Source organism: Epinephelus moara, chromosome 18, assembly GCF_006386435.1.
Source record: "Epinephelus moara isolate mb chromosome 18, YSFRI_EMoa_1.0, whole genome shotgun sequence".
NCBI lineage: Eukaryota > Metazoa > Chordata > Actinopteri > Perciformes > Serranidae > Epinephelus > Epinephelus moara.
In genome coordinates, this window is record NC_065523.1 from 12,617,002 (window position 1) to 12,633,963 (window position 16,962).

The window sequence follows — 16,962 nt, forward strand, 5'->3', positions numbered from 1 at the left end:
AGATCGATGAGACAGAATCTAAATTAATCTCAGAAAATTCAGTAATCCTTTTTTCGATAGATTCAACAAACTCATTGTTATTTAATAGGGAATTATTCAGTCTCCACTGTTTGGTTTTGCATAAGTTGGGTGATGGGAAAAAGGAGACAGAGACAGGTGCATGGTCTGATAATACAATGCTATGTATCTGAGAATCAATAATATTATGAGTGTACTGATTGGATAGCAGTATATAATCAATTCTTGAGTAGGAATTGTGCACTCTGGAATAGTAGGTATACTCTTGTGCACCCTGGTTTATCAATTGCCAGGTATCAGATACACCAAGTAAAGACTGTAATCCCTCCATTGCTGTCCCTGATATTCTATCAGAGGATGACAGGGGCCCTGAATGATCTAATGGTGTCCTCGCTAAGTTAAAGTCACCAGAAAGGCATATAGGTCCTTCCACCGCTTTAGAAATAATAGGGCCAAGAGCTGAGATAAAAGTTGCCTGATCAGTATTGGGAGCGTATATGTTTACAAGAGTACATTTGGTGTTGTATAAGAAACCAGATACTATAATGTATCTATCATCCTTATCTCTTACGATATTGCTAGCTTTAAATGGGACTGTTTTAGCAACTAGAATACAGACTCCCTTGGCTCTACCCGAGCCAGGGGAGAAAAATACCTGTCCCACCCAATCCTGTTTTAACATTTTAGGTTCCTCCTCCTTCAAATGAGATTCCTGTATCATGGCAATATTACAGTTTGTATGACTTCATGTGATAAATAAATGATTGACTGAGTTAAACATTTCACCAGAAGTGCAAATAGCAGTGAAGTGCAAGGTAATATACAGAGTATATGGAATAAATAGTGAAGGGAAGATATTATTACACAAAGATATGTGAAGTTCGGGGTGTCAGTGGCTTAGTGGTAGAGCAGGCGCCCCATGTACAAGGCTGTTGCCGCAGTGGCCCGGGTTCAACTCCAGCCTGTGGCCTTTTGCTGCATGTCACTCCCTATCTCTCTTCCCCCTTCACGCTTGTCTGTCCTGTCAAATAAAGGCTAAAAATGCCCAAAAAATATCTTTTAAAAAAAAAAAAAAGATATGTGAAGTCTGATCATATGAACACAATGTCATGCTGTTTTGGACTTCTATAAAATACTGACCTTTGCCTTCTTGTCCTTCAGTCCTGGAGGCATAAGAGGTGGGGTGAGGTGAGAGGAAAAGAGCCTTGGAGAAGGTCGCAGAGCGTAATCTTCTTGACCCTCCGCTTTATGCTCCAGCCACGGCATTTGCTCCATGTTGTTTGGATATTTATTCAGACCCCCATCCAGCTCAAGGATGGAGATGATGATCTGTTGAGTCCATATAGTACCTGTGGAGTTGGGAGGGGGGCAGGAGACATCATACCTGATCAGTAAATCTGTTCCCAGCAATGCACAAAACTGTAAAAGCAAATATTGTGATGAAGAGTTTCTCTCACTCACCTGACTTCGGATAAGTGACGAGGAACACATCACTATCTCGAATTTCAAAACTTTGAAGAGAATCGATGTGCTCTGGAGTTGCAAAGTCAGCAAGAAAGTTGTAGTTTTTATACCTGAAGAGTAAATCAGAGATCTGTTCCATATTTCTTCTGAATCACACAGAACAATGAGAGGAATGTTAGAGAGCAGAGAAAACCTCTCAGCTCACAGGAACAGTAGCTGGACTCTGGACTTTGATGTGTTTAATATGTTATTGACTGCTGGCTCTTTTATGTACAAGCCTATATCTGAAACACTGCCAGCTGGCTACAGACTTCCACCAACAGTAACTTGGAAATACAACAAAGTGCTGATGTTTTTACGTTTATAGTCTGTCTATTAATCTGTGAAATTACTGAGCATGTTTCATTTATAACGCAAAACTTTTTTTGTAAAACTTCAAATTATTCACATTTTAAGTGGTTACAACTACAGATTTGTGCATTTCAATCAGGAGCGACAGGAGTAAAGAATAAAGATCAAATTTAATGCGAAATATAGGTGTACAGATTAACAGATGATTGTGCAGAGAAGATTTTAACAAAGTCTTTGGTGCTTAGACACCACAGGGAGATTATATGAGATCGTGGGACATCTGAGCGGCAGCAAGATAAATCTGTCGATGACGGCAGCCTTTTAACACAGTTTCTGAAGGGTGCACAGAGGCTCTAGCTTTATGGTTTTAGCCATGATAAATCAAACATAGCTGAATGATCTGCTAAGAGATAAGACACAGAAATGAGCAAAACACAGAGCGATAGATGGATGTGATGCCGCTTAGCCTTGCGAGGCTGAGGGCTGAATGCTGTGAGTGTGATGCTGCTTAGCCTGCGAAGGCTGAGGTTTCAATACAGCTCACACAGCCAAGACACATTGGGTCTCATTCATGAAACGTGAGCAGAAGGAATTTGTGTGTAAACTGTTCGCAGACGGAAATTTACGTGCATGTCCGCATTCATCAATATTTTAGTAGCTCCGATCTTTTCGTAGCTACTAACAAAATCTACTCCTGCTCCTGACCACTCATAGTGCTTGTGTAAATTTAGTAAAGCACATAAATATTGCTTGTCAGTATTGGAAATTAAAATTTTAACTCGTATTGCGGTCTGTTATGCACACAATACACAGATGCCTTTGAAACACGTAATCTAAACATGACAAAATATTAAAAATATAACACATTTAGTTAAATTAGTTGGCAATTAGCAGGTTTAATGGTTCATGATTGTGAATTAGCCTATCTATGTAAATCGACTCAACAGATTACACATTCTTTCTACATGTTGAATGATGATAATAAAAATATCCGTAAGGACAGCCGGATCACAGCCTCTTCGGCCTCGGTGCCTGGGTTCAGCAGGGGCAGCAGGAGCAGCAGGTGGTGGAGCCACAAAGGAGCACGCGCCAGCTCAAAGAATTTTTTTTTTTTTTTTTTGGCTTTTTGATCATTTGAATGAATAAATCTGATTTGAAAAATGTTTAATTTACGTTGTATAAAACAGAGCTTTAGGCTATTAAGATTCAAATAATTTGAAGACGATGCATACAAACTGCTGTAAGCTATATGTTATCCGTATCATTTGTTAAAATAAATGTTAAATAGCTCTACATTCCGACCGCCATCACTAATTTAGAGTTTATCCATTACGCACAAAACATCTCTGGTTTCCCGTTCCCACTTCATTCAAAACCCCACAAATGAATCTTCTGTTTGTTTGTGTACGTGCTTATGCGTTTCTTTGCCTCCAGTTTCATATCAAACCATTTACGCTTCACCTCTGACATGGTTCTTTGTACCACAGAGACAACATTAACAGCATCTGTTACCTCCCTCCAGGTCTTCGCTTTGCTTGTCCCTGTCACACCACTACTAACTGAAGAAAATAAAATGTTTTTTCTTAAGTCCACTTCACCCAAAATTATTTAGATCTCCGCTTCGGAAAAATTCTTTTTCTTTCTTTCTCTTTCTTTGTTTGCGCCATGACTGACAGGTCGACAGGATGCACCTACACCTCCTTATATGGTGGTCATTGGCTATTCATGGGCGGGGATTTATGCTAATTGCTGATTACCGGGAGCGCGCTGTCACTTTACGATGGATTGGCATTCATGATCATACACACGTGTTTACGATCAAATCTGAGTTTCCCACGGCGTTCCTGTATCCGGAGTAGGTTTTTAGTAGAGTAGGCTTTTATGTGCAAATCTACACACAGATTTACTCACTTTTCATGAATGAGACAGACTTAATTACATCATGCCGGCAGATAGAGTTGTGTAGGCCTACTTGTGTTGTTGTGTTAGCTTCAGTGTTGCAATACTTAACCTGTGTGTGTGTGTGTGTGTGTGTGTGTGTGTGTGTGTGTGTGTGTGTGTATCTTTATAGTAGTTGGTGGTGTTAACAATGTAGGCTAGTGTTAGCATGCTAAGCTAGCAGATGCTATCGGTACATTGATGTTGTTTATAATGTAGCCTATATGATTACAATCCTTGCCAGCTTTGGGAATAATCACAAAGAAACCCACAATGTAATTTGAAAGCATTTATTTAAGTATTTGCGCTGTTATTTGTGATTTAACTTCTCTCTGTTACCTGGTGTGTAGTTCCTGGTCGGACGGACAAACCGAATGTGGGAGGGTTCCAAAACAAAAGTAGAGAGGGGTGAGCTGCAGTGTACCAAGGCATGAGCCAGTACAGGGGGGAGTTTCGTGGTACAGTATAAAGGCTTGTTTATGGGTCTAAATGAGTTATTAGTTGTGATTTATCTGTGCCAGGTTATAGGAGATGAAATGTGGATGTCTACAGGATTGTTGCAATGGATGAATGCAGCATATGTTGGTTGATTGATTTGAATTAACTTTAGTTTGTCTTGTAGGAGGAGCTTCCAGTGTAAAAGCAAAGGGAGAAGCTTCTCTGATGGCAGTGCAGCTTGAGCCTAGTGACAGCCAACATGTACTCGGGCTCCATAGCCTGGGGCCAAGTATTGGTCGTTTTTCTGTTTGTTGACCTCAGTTACCTTTTTGATAGTTTGAGTTCATTTTTAGTTTATCTTTGTTTTTGTTTTTGTTTTTTTTTGTTTTTTTATTTTAGCCATTTTCTTTTTGCTACAAAAGCACATTTTTGCACACCTGCACTTTAAATGGTGACTCAATAAATGGAAAAAAACAGGTGAAGCTTGACTACAACCCCTTCTTCCACCACTGGGCCAAATCTTACACCATGTATGCTATGAATAAATTTTACCTGCGATGATTGATGATGCCTGAATGATTTGGCCAGCTATGGCTACTAGGCATGATGCTATGTATGCAAATGCAATGCTAGTAATGGCTGATGACAGTGAGAGCTGACTAGACCACAAGTAGCCTAAGAGCTGGCCACCACGGCTGGTTAGCAGAATGACATGCATCGAAAATGTTTGATTAGGAAGTGAATCTCTACTTTTTAAACATTAATTTACTCATGGATGGGCATTGGAGACCTGGAGGCAATAATAATAATGGCAAATTAATTAATAATGGCCCCCTGGGGGCTGAATGCTGTGAATGTGATGCTGCTTAGCCTGCAAGGCTGAGGGCTGAATGCTGTGAATGCTATGCTGCTTAGCCTGCGAAGGCCCTCCTCTCAACCTTCTTTTGTGGGGGAGTTTGAGGTGGTAAGAGCCTTGGCTCTTGCTGTGCGCACAGTCTTCACACCTTCAGTCCAGAATTCCAGAATCCGATCACAGATGAAGTCCCTTTGTGGTCGCCAATTTTGTGGTGACAAAACAACTATTTAATGAACAGTTTAAAGAAAAAGTTTCACACGTCGACTGTCTTTCTTGAGTTTTAATAAGCATTGATGAATGGAGACATAAACACATACAACCACATGAATAGTCAGTCAGTGAGTACCTAGCAAGTCCTCTAGCCCTGCTATCTTTATAGTTCCCATAACACATGTACATCAACAGTCAAAATATGTGGCGCCTGCAGTGGATAGGTTGGTTTGACATTCCTAAGACACAATATCTCTTGAGACTAACAAGGACACTTGGTTGTTGGAGCCTCTCTGGGAGCCTCACCTTTGACCTGCTTACATTAGGCCTCTGCTGTATCTCTCACTGCTGTCACAACAGGAGTTAAATGAGCAACACATATCATTAGGTTAGAAGTTCAGTTTCATCAAGACAAGTAACCTTATACAACACATTATTGGTTGAATATGCTTAAATACCAGAATTTTCCATCACAATAATCAGTTAACCTATCCCCAACCTGCATGTCTTTGGCCTGTGGGAGAAAGCCAGAGTACCCAGAGAAAACCCATGCTGACATGGGGAGAACATGCAAACTCCGCACAGAAGGGGCGATCGAACCAGGAACCCTCTTGCTGTGAGGCGACAGTGCTAACCACTACATCACCGTGCCGCCCTTAATTATACAATCAACTCCAAATTTACGCTAAGATTACTGGCCAACCTGTGTCACACTTCTTTCGGGCTGCCCACACAAAGTGCATGCTCAGACTTGCTAACAGCATTTGTGCTGACGCCCCTCAACCTTCTAAACAGAGAATACCAACTTCTGCCCTCCAACAGGCGATTCAGAGTCCCTCCATTTAGACACAACAGGCTGTGGTATCAGTCTGTCCTGTTGCTAAAATCAGTGTGCTGCTAATTAAGATCTGAATCTGAGGATATTATGTGATGTGTTCTGTGGTCATGACTTGATGCATAAACATGCTATTTTTGAATATCACATCAAGACTCAACTCTCACTCCAGCCTGTTGTTTTTCATTCTTACAATGTCGTGTGCAAACCCATTGCATGGACCATGAACGCGGTGCAGACATTCCTGTGTATCACTGGTGAAAAGGGAACACAGCCAGAGCTGGATGGAGCAGTGACAACAGTGACAACATCCTGTCTGCATTTAAGAGTTTTGTCTGTGGTGGAAATGCTAAACAGTCCAACGATCAGGTGCATCTCGGTAGGGTTGAAAATGGGGCTTAAATGTCTTCAGCATCAAATGTTTTTAAAGTAAAACATCCTGAATCCCTAAATTATTATTCGTGTCTAAATATAAATTTAGGGATCTGTATGAAGCAGGTCTGCTCTGTTATCAGTATATTTTAGTTGAATAAATCCCTGATTCACATCCAATCTGGAACACAGCAGTTATCTGATAACTCAGAGAACCTGTTTCCTAAAAAAGTCTCTATATTAATTCTGTTTTGTTTACTGATAAAAAATGTTTTCTTTACTCTCATTTTAGACAAAGAGAATTGAAGTGTAAAGTCAGATTCAGTGACCAAACAAGCCTTCACCATACATAAAGAAACACAATTTAACTCCTGTTGACTTCAATAAAGACAACAAATTGGCCAACTACATTTATTAGTGATTTCTGCTCATGTGTCTTCATGTTTTTCTCCAAACATGGGTTATAAAGCCTTATTGTGATGCATATCAACAGTTATAGTTAGCTCCTGCACATATTGTAAGCATAAGACACACAGTGTCAATGATTTTTGGGGATTCTCAGGCTTAAACAGATGTAAACATCTTGAGGTTTGTGTGGCTGCTCTGCTTATTCCCAGATGAACTTCAGAGACATATCACCGAGTCTCTCCTGAAAAACTTGATCAACTCTTTGACTCTGAGCAGCAGTAAAGGTGTTCTTCCAGTCACCGATCTTACCTGTAATGACAGAAAAACAAACTGGACTTGATATCTGTTTACATATCTCATGAGCTGCAGTTATGTTATTTTACGTTACCTTTGCGCATGAAGTCTTTCTTCATCTTATCTTTTGGCACAAACTCATAGTTGGCTTTTGAGTTTTTCTTCATGTTGTTAAACGTAGCTTTTTCTACAACTTCCTCAATGGCTGCTTCACTCAGGTTTTTCCCAAGGAAAGTGCAGATCTTAGTTACTGCTGCCTTCAGGTCCTAAAAGGGAAACAGAGGCCCAACAGACAACAAGTTAAAACACTGACAAAGACTGCATTCTTTTTAAAAGGGTTATTTTTTCAAATTAACATGGCTCTTTTTAATTAATAGTATTAAATGGATTTGAAATGCGTCCCTTCCCCACACCATCTTTCAGTCCAAGCTAAATGAAAATGCTGAACAACCACATTGAAACCACATCTTACCAAAATCATGTCCTCATAGGTCACGAAGAGGATGTTGTACTGGTCTTTCATTGAATGCCACACCCTGATGTGGTCAAACCAGGATGATGCAAGGACTGTATGATGGATGGATGGATGGATGGATGGATGGATGGACAAAAAGATTATTTATATCAGAGGGGAAATGTGCATGTCACAGCAGCAGTACATGAACAAACCACACAGTACAAAGAGTAGTGCAAAAAAAAAAAAAAAAACAGTATGAGATGTCAAAAGAAAGAACAGTGCACCATAAAAAGTGTAATAAAAATGTTACAGTATCATCAAAACAAACTAGTTTGTCATAAACACTGTATGGTCATCAGTTTACTCAGTGATACAAAAGGCGTCCATTCAGTAGAGGTTGGGATCCACTGATATAGTCTGCCATTAAAATATCATAAAAAAAGTAATAGTATAGTTTGTCATAAAAATATTAAAATTCATATTATGGCCTCGCCAGGCCTTGTGGTCTTTGAAAACATGTATGCTTTACACACATCTTTCCTCCGGCAGCACAGAAGATCTATACAATCAGCACAGTTTCAAGGTGGGCACTCAAGATTAGTGTCACTAATTCAGTGTCTGACCAAATGTCTCCCCTTCTGTTTCTCAGATATGACGTTAAATAATGGCCAGAAAAGTATTTTTGCATGACATTATGATGTCACAGTGAAGTTGGTCTTTGACTTTTTGGATATAAAATATCATCATTTTGTCCCATTAAACATTTGTGTGAAACTTTGTCAAATCGCCTGTGAATTCTTGAGTTATGGTCAAAAACATGTTTAGTGGGGTCACAGTAACCTTGACCTTTGACCACTAAAGAGTAATCTGATAATCATTTGTGCCAAATTTGGAAAATTTCCTCAGGCGTTCTTAAAATATCACGTTTATGAGAATGGGATGGACGTATGGACAGACAGACAAACTCAAAACATAATGCCTCCGACTACAGCTATCGCTGGCGTGGAGGCGTAAAACACACAACATACAACATTACATTAATAAATAGTAATTCATCATTTCAAAACACATGTGCTTGGAGTAATTTTTTTTTACTACAAAATCTACTGGCCTGAATGCAACAGAAAAGAGCTGAGTGTACATTACACTATTACAATGAAATCATTCAGCATTGATGAAACCAACACTTGACCTGTAAAAGTGTCCTGGGCCAAAGGAGATTTTTAAATACTGAGATTTTCAAATGTTAATAATCAAGTGCTCTGTATCTACAGGTATTGTCAACATAGACTTTAAAGTCCTCCCGATCTTTCTGTCAGTTCTTGATGATCAGATGATTATCAGGTACTTTACCGTTGCCTGCCAGATACTGCTCAAGGAAGTCCTCAAAGCTCTTGGGAGTCTCCAGGTGGCTACAGTTGTAACTGAAGTGATAATAGGAGACAATGTTGTCCTTTGGATTCCGCATCACGTAGATAATCTGACATAAAAACAAACATCAGTCATCCCAGAGTTGAAACCAATACGTTCTCTCCTTGATGCCAAACTCCACTCACACCACACCTTGAGTTTTAGCTTAGGCACGTAGAAGCCTATTCCATCAAAAATTATGCTGAGTCACAAACCCTGAATTTGTATTGTAGTTTTGACTTAGGAGGTCAGATGTTTAATTCTTTGTTTCGTCTGTTGTTTGAGAAAGAAAGTTTTTTTATGTTTCATCATTTTGACTTCGTATCTCATAATTACAGCTGAAACTATGAGTCAGTTCATTTGACAGAAAGTTAATCTTCAACTATTATAATAATTGTGTTAGTGAAGCAGTTCTTGTCAGCTTCTTAAATATCTTTTGGGTTTGGACTTTTAATTGAATAAAAACCCTACAGTGAAAAAGTGCATAGCAACCTAGATACATACACACACATACTAGGGCTGCTCGATGATGGCACAAATCATAATTGATTATTTTGGTCAATATTTGGATCATGATTATTTTACACAATTTACACAATTTTATACAATTAAAATTCATACATTTACCACAACCGCAGATTGCCTATCCCTGGGTTACCCTATTCAGAATAAGCATGTAGAAGTTCCCACTAATAATTTAACTTTCATTAATGAACATGAAAATATTGGATTTGCACAATACATATATATATATTTCATGGCAAAGAATGGGTTTATGCTGTTCCTCTGATCAAAAGAGAAATGAGCGAATCGGGTGACTTGTTGTAGAGTTGTAGAGCAGAGTAACCAATCAGCAGATGTGGTCTCTGCTAGCTAATTGAGGGCTAGCTTGTCTGCTGTCTTATTGCTCTGCTCTCACTGGCAGTTTTAGCTGCTTTCTTTCAACACTGTTGGGCTGACAAACACGCATGCAGGCTGAAAGTCAAGTGCTTTTCTGTCTGGAGATGCAGTGACTAAAACCATAAAGCAGTCAGTAAAAAAACCTACAGTCAGGTCCATAATTATTTGGACAATGATACAGTTGTCGTCATTTTGGCTCTGTACACCACCACAGTGGGTTTTAAATGAAACAATNAAGTGCTTTTCTGTCTGGAGATGCAGTGACTAAAACCATAAAGCAGTCAGTAAAAAAACCTACAGTATATAAATAATCATTTGTTAAATAGAGGATAGTTCCACTTGCCACTAAAGCCCTGTTTCAACCAGTTAAATAGAGGATAGTTCCACTTGCCACTAAAGCCCTGTTTCAACCAAACACTTTCATTATGGTACCTTTGGAACCAAAAGTAACCCTTCAGACATGGTACCTAACCTAGGTCCATTTAGCGTTTCCACCGCAAACAGTACCCTTAAATGTAGGCGGGGTTGTTGTCACTCACTGCTCCATCCAGGACTGACTGTATTTCCTCCTTTATCATTCTGCACAGAACGGGGTTGCACGCCAACATTTTCTCAACAAAATAAAACAGGCTGCAGTGAGAGTCTCGCTCGATGAGATATTTGAAAATACCTGGTTTACGCATTTAGTCCATCTCAGGCCAGCTCAGGGGTTTAGTGTTACCGGAGCCCACAGGAGCTCCACGATACATTTTTTTTCTCCGAGTGAGGATAAGAATATATGCCATTCACATAACCCAGTCAAAATTAATAAATGCTTGAAGATCCACTCATTACTAACTAAGTGTGTCATATAAAACCTAAAGTAATGGCCAAAGTTGTCACAGTGAAATTTAAGGTGTGCTGATGTATTCACGCCGTCAACTCAACATTACAAGTTGACGTTCCACTATAAAAGTCGCTGGCAGTCGGCTCAGTGAATTAAGTTATATTTTCTCCGACTCCAGCTGCTGTGAGAGGCACCTCAGTCTTTCATTTTATGGTTACAGTCTACTAATAAAACTCTCCATGGCATGAACAGTGGTTACATGAGCCTCACAACCAGCCACAACTCAGCGCTGAGCAGAGTGACCGTCCACTATTGACCAATCAATGGACTGCAGTGTTCACAGCTCCACCTTTTAGTCCCAGATCTGTGTGCTAGGTACCCCAACAGAGGGGTGACCAAAAAATGGGGATGATATGGAACTGTTCCATTGGTACCACCCACAACTTTTCAACCCCCAGAACAACCCCCAGAATAAAGCAAAGAAATAAGTTATAGATATTAGAAATTATAAAAGTAACTGAGAAATAAATGACATTTTAATGTAACACAACACGTTCCATCCATATGCTGCATTGTTTGTGAACTTATAAAGTAAGAATGAAAGAACAGCACATACATTGTTGTTTGTATGTGAATAAGTGAGTAAGATCCTGAGAAGGGTGGAAACTTGATAATCCAGTCTGTACTCCCCACTCATACACTGTCAGTCAAGGGAATGAAGAAGGTAAGGGGAGGAAACAGTGGTTACTTTATAATACAGCTAGCACCCTGAATTTCACGCTGTAGTAGTAAGAAGAGAACAGTAAACACCTTGCTGTTACTGTCTAATTACAGTACTGTTGCTAAATCTAAATCTAAATCTAAATGTTGAATCTAAATCTCAATGTTAAATCTAAATGATAAATCTAAATCTAAATGTTAAATATAAATGCTGAATCTAAATATTAAATTTAAATCTAAATGTTAAATCTAAATCTAAATCTAGATGTTAAATCTAAATGCTAAATCTAAATCTAAATGTTAAATCTAAATGCTAAATCTAAATATTAAATCTAAATCTAAATCTAAATCTAAATCTAAATCTAAATGCTAAATCTAAATCTAAATGTTAAATCTAAATGTTCTGGGTGAAACTAAATATTTAGCTAATATGCAAATTCACACTGCCGGTCACCCGAAGTACCAAAATAAAAGCTCAAGATGGTCAGACTGTGTTTATAGAATCAAATAACTAATTAAAACCAACTTATCGGGGGAAATCAACACTTGAACATACATTATTGTGATAATAACTACCTAAAATAACAAAAAACATGTTTGGAGAAATTTTATTTGACATGTACTTTGAGTTGTTAGTGTCCCTTCTATGGAGGGTGTGGGACTTATGACCTGTACTACAGGCAGCCATGAGGGAGCGATCGAGATGTTTTGGCCAGCACCCACCCACTGTCGGTCACTTTCTCCATGCTCCTTGCAGCTTGCCAGCATGTCATGTTGGCAAGCAGCAAGTTGGTTTTAATTCGTTATTTGATTCTATAAACACAGTCTGACCATCTCGAGCTTTTATTTTGGTACTTCCCGTGACCGGCAGTGTGAATTTGCATATTAGCTAAATATTTAGTTTCACCCAAAACATTTAGATTTAAGCTAAATATTTAGTTTCACCCAAAACATTTAGATTTAACATTTGACATTTAGATTTAGATTTAATATTTAGATGTAACATTTAGATTTAGATTTAATATTTAGATTTAGATTCAGCATTTAGATTTAACATTTAATATTTAGATTCAGATTTAGATTTAACATTTAGATTCAGATTTAGCATTTAGATTTAACATTTAGATTTAGATTTAATATTTAGATTTAACATTTAACATTTAGGTGCCATATTTAATATTTAGATTTAATTATTTAATATATTTCTAAGTTAACAAATATTGCTGTAAATGTGGTAAAAGGTGACGTTAAAAAATTCACAACACTTTTTTAAACATTGTCTGAAGCTAAATGTGGCAAAATGTTGATGTTATTTTCAGCGTGAGCCACTTTACAAACGGCACCCCATACTTAAGGACTAGTGTGACAGTGGGAATATGAGGTGCTGTCCTGTCCTGCTTGCCCTGCACCACAAGGGGAATCAACACTCTGGATCACTGCTATGCACTGTTCAGAGGCGGCTGCAATTTAGAGTTGCTACCCACCCACAAACTATGACTCAGGCCCCCAGTGACACAAGAGATGAGGTCAGTCAGAGTTTGGAGCAAGTTCCAGGACACCTGTCGATGTCACAGATGGCATGAATTGACTGAGTCTGTGATGAATTCAATTTGTAAAACAACAGAAATACCCCAAACTACAGTTCAATCATTCCACAACCAGAAACCATGACTGACCAGAACCATCTGGAAATATGGACATTTATAAAGCAGCAGCCATCAATGTAAGAAGAGGCAAAAAAAGGGACAATACTGCAATGAAAAAGTTGAGGGAGCTGACAGGATCACACTTCACTGGAGTTGTACCTTGTATGACTTCATGTGACAAATAAATGATTGACTGAGTTAAACATTTAACCAGAAGTGCAAATAGCAGAGTATATATGGAATAAATAGTGAAGGGAAGATATTATTACACAAAGATATGTGAAGTTTGATCATATGAACACAATGTCATGCTGTTTTGGACTTCCATAAAATACTGACCTTTGCCTTCTTGTCCTTCAGTCCTGGAGGCATGAGAGATGGGGTGAGGTGAGAGGAAAAGAGCCTTGGAGAAGGTCGCAGAGCGTAATCTTCTTGACCCTCCTCTTTTTGCTCCAGCCATGGCATTTGCTCCATGTTGTTTGGATATTTTTTCAGACCCCCATCCAACTCAAGGATGGAGATGATGATCTGTTGAGTCCATATAGTACCTGTGGAGTTGGGAGGGGGGCAGGAGACATCATACCTGATCAGTAAATCTGTTCCAAGCGATGCACAAAACTGTAAAAGCAAAAAATGTGATAAGAGTTTGTCTCACTCACCTGACTTCGGATAAGTGACGAGGAATACATCACTATCTCGAATTTCAAAACTTTGAAGAGAATCTATGTGCTCTGGAGTTGTGAAGTTAACGACAAAGTTGTAGTTTTTATACCTGAAGAGAAAATCAGAGATCTGTTCCATATTTCTTCTGAATCACACAGAACAATGAGAGAAATGTTAGAGAGCAGAGAAAACCTCTCAGCTCACAGGAACAGTAGCTGGACTCTGGACTTCGATGTGTTTAATATGTTATTGACTGCTGGCTCTTTTATGTACAAGCCTATATCTGAAACACTGCCAGCTGGGTACAGACTTCCACCAACAGAAACTTGGAAATACAACAAAGTGCTGATGTTTTTATGTTTAAAAACCCTTGAGTCTGTCTATTAATCTGTGAAATTACTGAGCATGGTTCATTCATAATGCAAAACATTTTTTGTAAAACTTCAAATTATTCACATTTTAAGTGGTTACAACTACAGATGTGTGCATTTCAATCAGGAGCGACAGGAGTAAGGAATTTAAATTTAATGCGAAATATAGGTGTACATTTTAACAGATGATTGTGCAGATACGATTTTAACAAAGTCTTTGGTGCTTAGACACCACAGGGAGATTATTTGAGATCGTGGGACATCTGAGCGGCTGCAAGGTAAATCCCCCCCATGGAGTCTAGACACTGGTGGTGGTGGTGGCTGATGACTTGGTAGATGAATGATGGAGCGAAATGAGGCTGCATCCAAGGAGACGGGGTGGTGATGGGGAGGTGGAGGGTACGCATGGCAGCAGCATGAAAGGACTGCGGGCTGAAAAAGAACTATATTAAAAATAAGGAGCAGTGAGATGATAGGCTGATGGAGAAGGTGTGTCGCTGTGCTATTGGTTAATTGTAGATCAGCTGTACAAAAGCTGATGACCCGATTGACAGCCCCGAACACTGACAGCCAGAGATAGAGAGTAAGCATGCGTGCGTGGGGTGAATAGCAGGGTGAGGAGGACAGTTACAGACTAAGCATTAAGGTATTGTCTTCCTCACTGAACTTTCGCTAGAGCTTCATTTCAATCAGGAGATACGGAATAAAGACCAAATTTAATGCGAAATATAGGTGTACAGATTAACAGATGATTGTGCTGATAAGATTTTAACAAAGTCTTTGGCGCTTAGATGCTGATGCTGCTTAGCCTGCGAAGGCTGAGGTTTCAATGTCATGAATGCAGTGCTGCTTAGCCTGCAAAGCTATGATTCAGGATGCCATGTATACTATGAAATAGTTTGACCTGCGATGATTGATGACGCCTGAATGATTTGGCCAGCTATGGCTACTAGGCATGATGCTATGTATGCATTACATGCTATGCTAGTAATGGTTGATGACAGTGAGAGCTGACTAGACCACGAGTAGCCTAAGAGCTGGCCACCACGGCTGGTTAGCAGAATGACATGCATCGAAAATGTTTGATTAGGAAGTGAATCTCTACTTTTTAAACATTAATTTACTCATGGATGGGCATTGGAGACCTGGAGGCAATAATAATAATCAATGGCAAATTAATCAATAATGGCACCGACATGAGAAATAATAAGATGCAGCTAAATGAGAATCAAACAACCCACAACCACCTGCCACCACTTATATGCAGTTGCTTACCATAAGCTGTTAAGGTTTAAGAGATCGCTGAGCTTTGATAATTGACTGTGCGGCTCAATGCCATCAGTGTTGCCAACTTAGCGACTTTGTCGCTATATTTAGCGACTTTTCAGAACCCTCTAGTGACTCTTTTTCAAAAAAGTGACTAGCGACAAATCTAGCAACTTTTTCTGATGTTATTGGAGACTTTTGGAGACTCTGACGTGAAAGCATGTATCGTTCTTACTCTTCTTAACGAGCAACGGATGCTGCCGTGGGCCCTTCCTTCGCCCCAAAGCACTCATAGGCGGCCCAGTCCTCCCTCCCAGCTGCAGTCAGAGCAGGAGATGTTAACCCCTCCGCGTCCAGACTGCAAGTGAATCGCACATGCGCGGAACAGCCATTTGCTGATCCCGACCTGGCTTACAGTCAGGGTGGGATGTAAATGTAAAATTTTCTTTGTCTAATATAAATCACTGAAAGAAGGTTCATTTGTAGTTCTAAACATATTCAGGGTGTTTTTTACTCAGTTTTTGTCTCTCCCACGACATTATTCCTCTCTCCTACAGCAGCCATTACAATTACATGCATATGGACAATTATGGAAATTAGGCGGTGACGTCATTTAGCGACTTCTAGCGACTTTTAGGACAGCCAATAGTTACTTTTCTTACTGAGGAGTTGGCAACAGTGAATGCCATGAATTAGAGCTTAGATCGGGCCCAAAAAATCCAGCCCGACCCCACCTGAGCCCATGCATGGTCTGTCCGAGTCCAGCCCAGCCCGTCCCTTTAACTGTAATTATGAGCCCGGTTTAAAACCGAAATTTTTTTTAAGGATACGAACATGGACATTGAAGGCTGACTCTCGTCTTTCTTTCCATGGCAAGCCTTTGTCATGTGTCTCTTAAGTGTCGAGGTCCCCCTCTTTTTGCTGTCATATACCAGCATCGTGCTGCACTTGGTACACTCGATGAAGTTGACACACACGTTGTCACTGTTGGGATTCACAGGACCACAGATGATTTGTCATTTGTTAAAATCTAAACTGGACATGTGAAGGCTTTTCCTTTCTGCATGCTCTTTGCTCTTCAAACAAAGACAGCTATTTGACACTCATCTCCATGGGGGGTCACCTCACACCTCCCAGTGAGACCAGTCGTCAAACTTGATTGCACAGCACTGTTACAGTGACATGCCCCTCCGTGATCTCACTGTAAGAAACTCTAAGATAAGTCCTGCAATCTCTCAGAGCCACCTCTTTCCAGCTGGGCCTGGACCAGCCCTGATGCTCTCTTACTCGGTAGCTGCCAAGCCAGCCACACCTCTTTCCTGCTGGGCCTGACACAGCCCAGATGCTCCATTGCCCCAAACCACTAAAAGGGAGGGCAATTGATCACAGACTCTTTTTCCTGGACCACGACTTGCACACACTCAAGGCTGAGGCAAACCTGAACCAGAGAAGTTAGATTTGCAAGCACAAGGTATGCAACTAGCTTTCTAGCAACAAGGAAAACTAAGTGAGTTAGCAC

General features: G+C 39.8%; 1 protein-coding gene across 4 annotated transcripts in view; it reads right to left on the reverse strand.

The window, feature by feature from the left end:
- The window catches only part of LOC126405628 (amine sulfotransferase-like), a 49,816-nt gene that overhangs the window by 12,445 nt on the left and 20,409 nt on the right, over nucleotides 1-16,962 (reverse strand). Inside the window, exons 1-6 of one of the 4 annotated variants that reach the window (XM_050069430.1) lie at nucleotides 13,803-14,471; nucleotides 13,483-13,691; nucleotides 8,995-9,121; nucleotides 7,657-7,751; nucleotides 7,279-7,450; nucleotides 5,341-7,199 (exon numbers count right to left, since the gene is read on the reverse strand). The exons of 1 other annotated variant lie outside the window; for it this stretch is intronic. In XM_050069430.1, coding sequence (XP_049925387.1) covers nucleotides 7,090-7,199; nucleotides 7,279-7,450; nucleotides 7,657-7,751; nucleotides 8,995-9,121; nucleotides 13,483-13,691; nucleotides 13,803-13,944 — 855 coding nt within the window. In that variant the 5' untranslated portion in view covers nucleotides 13,945-14,471 and the 3' untranslated portion in view covers nucleotides 5,341-7,089. Of the gene's footprint in view, nucleotides 1-1,158; nucleotides 1,368-1,479; nucleotides 1,622-5,340; nucleotides 7,200-7,278; nucleotides 7,451-7,656; nucleotides 7,752-8,994; nucleotides 9,122-13,482; nucleotides 13,692-13,802; nucleotides 14,498-16,962 lie in introns of those variants that run through there. 2 more of the 4 variants (XM_050069433.1, XM_050069434.1) reach the window with 2 other exon arrangements.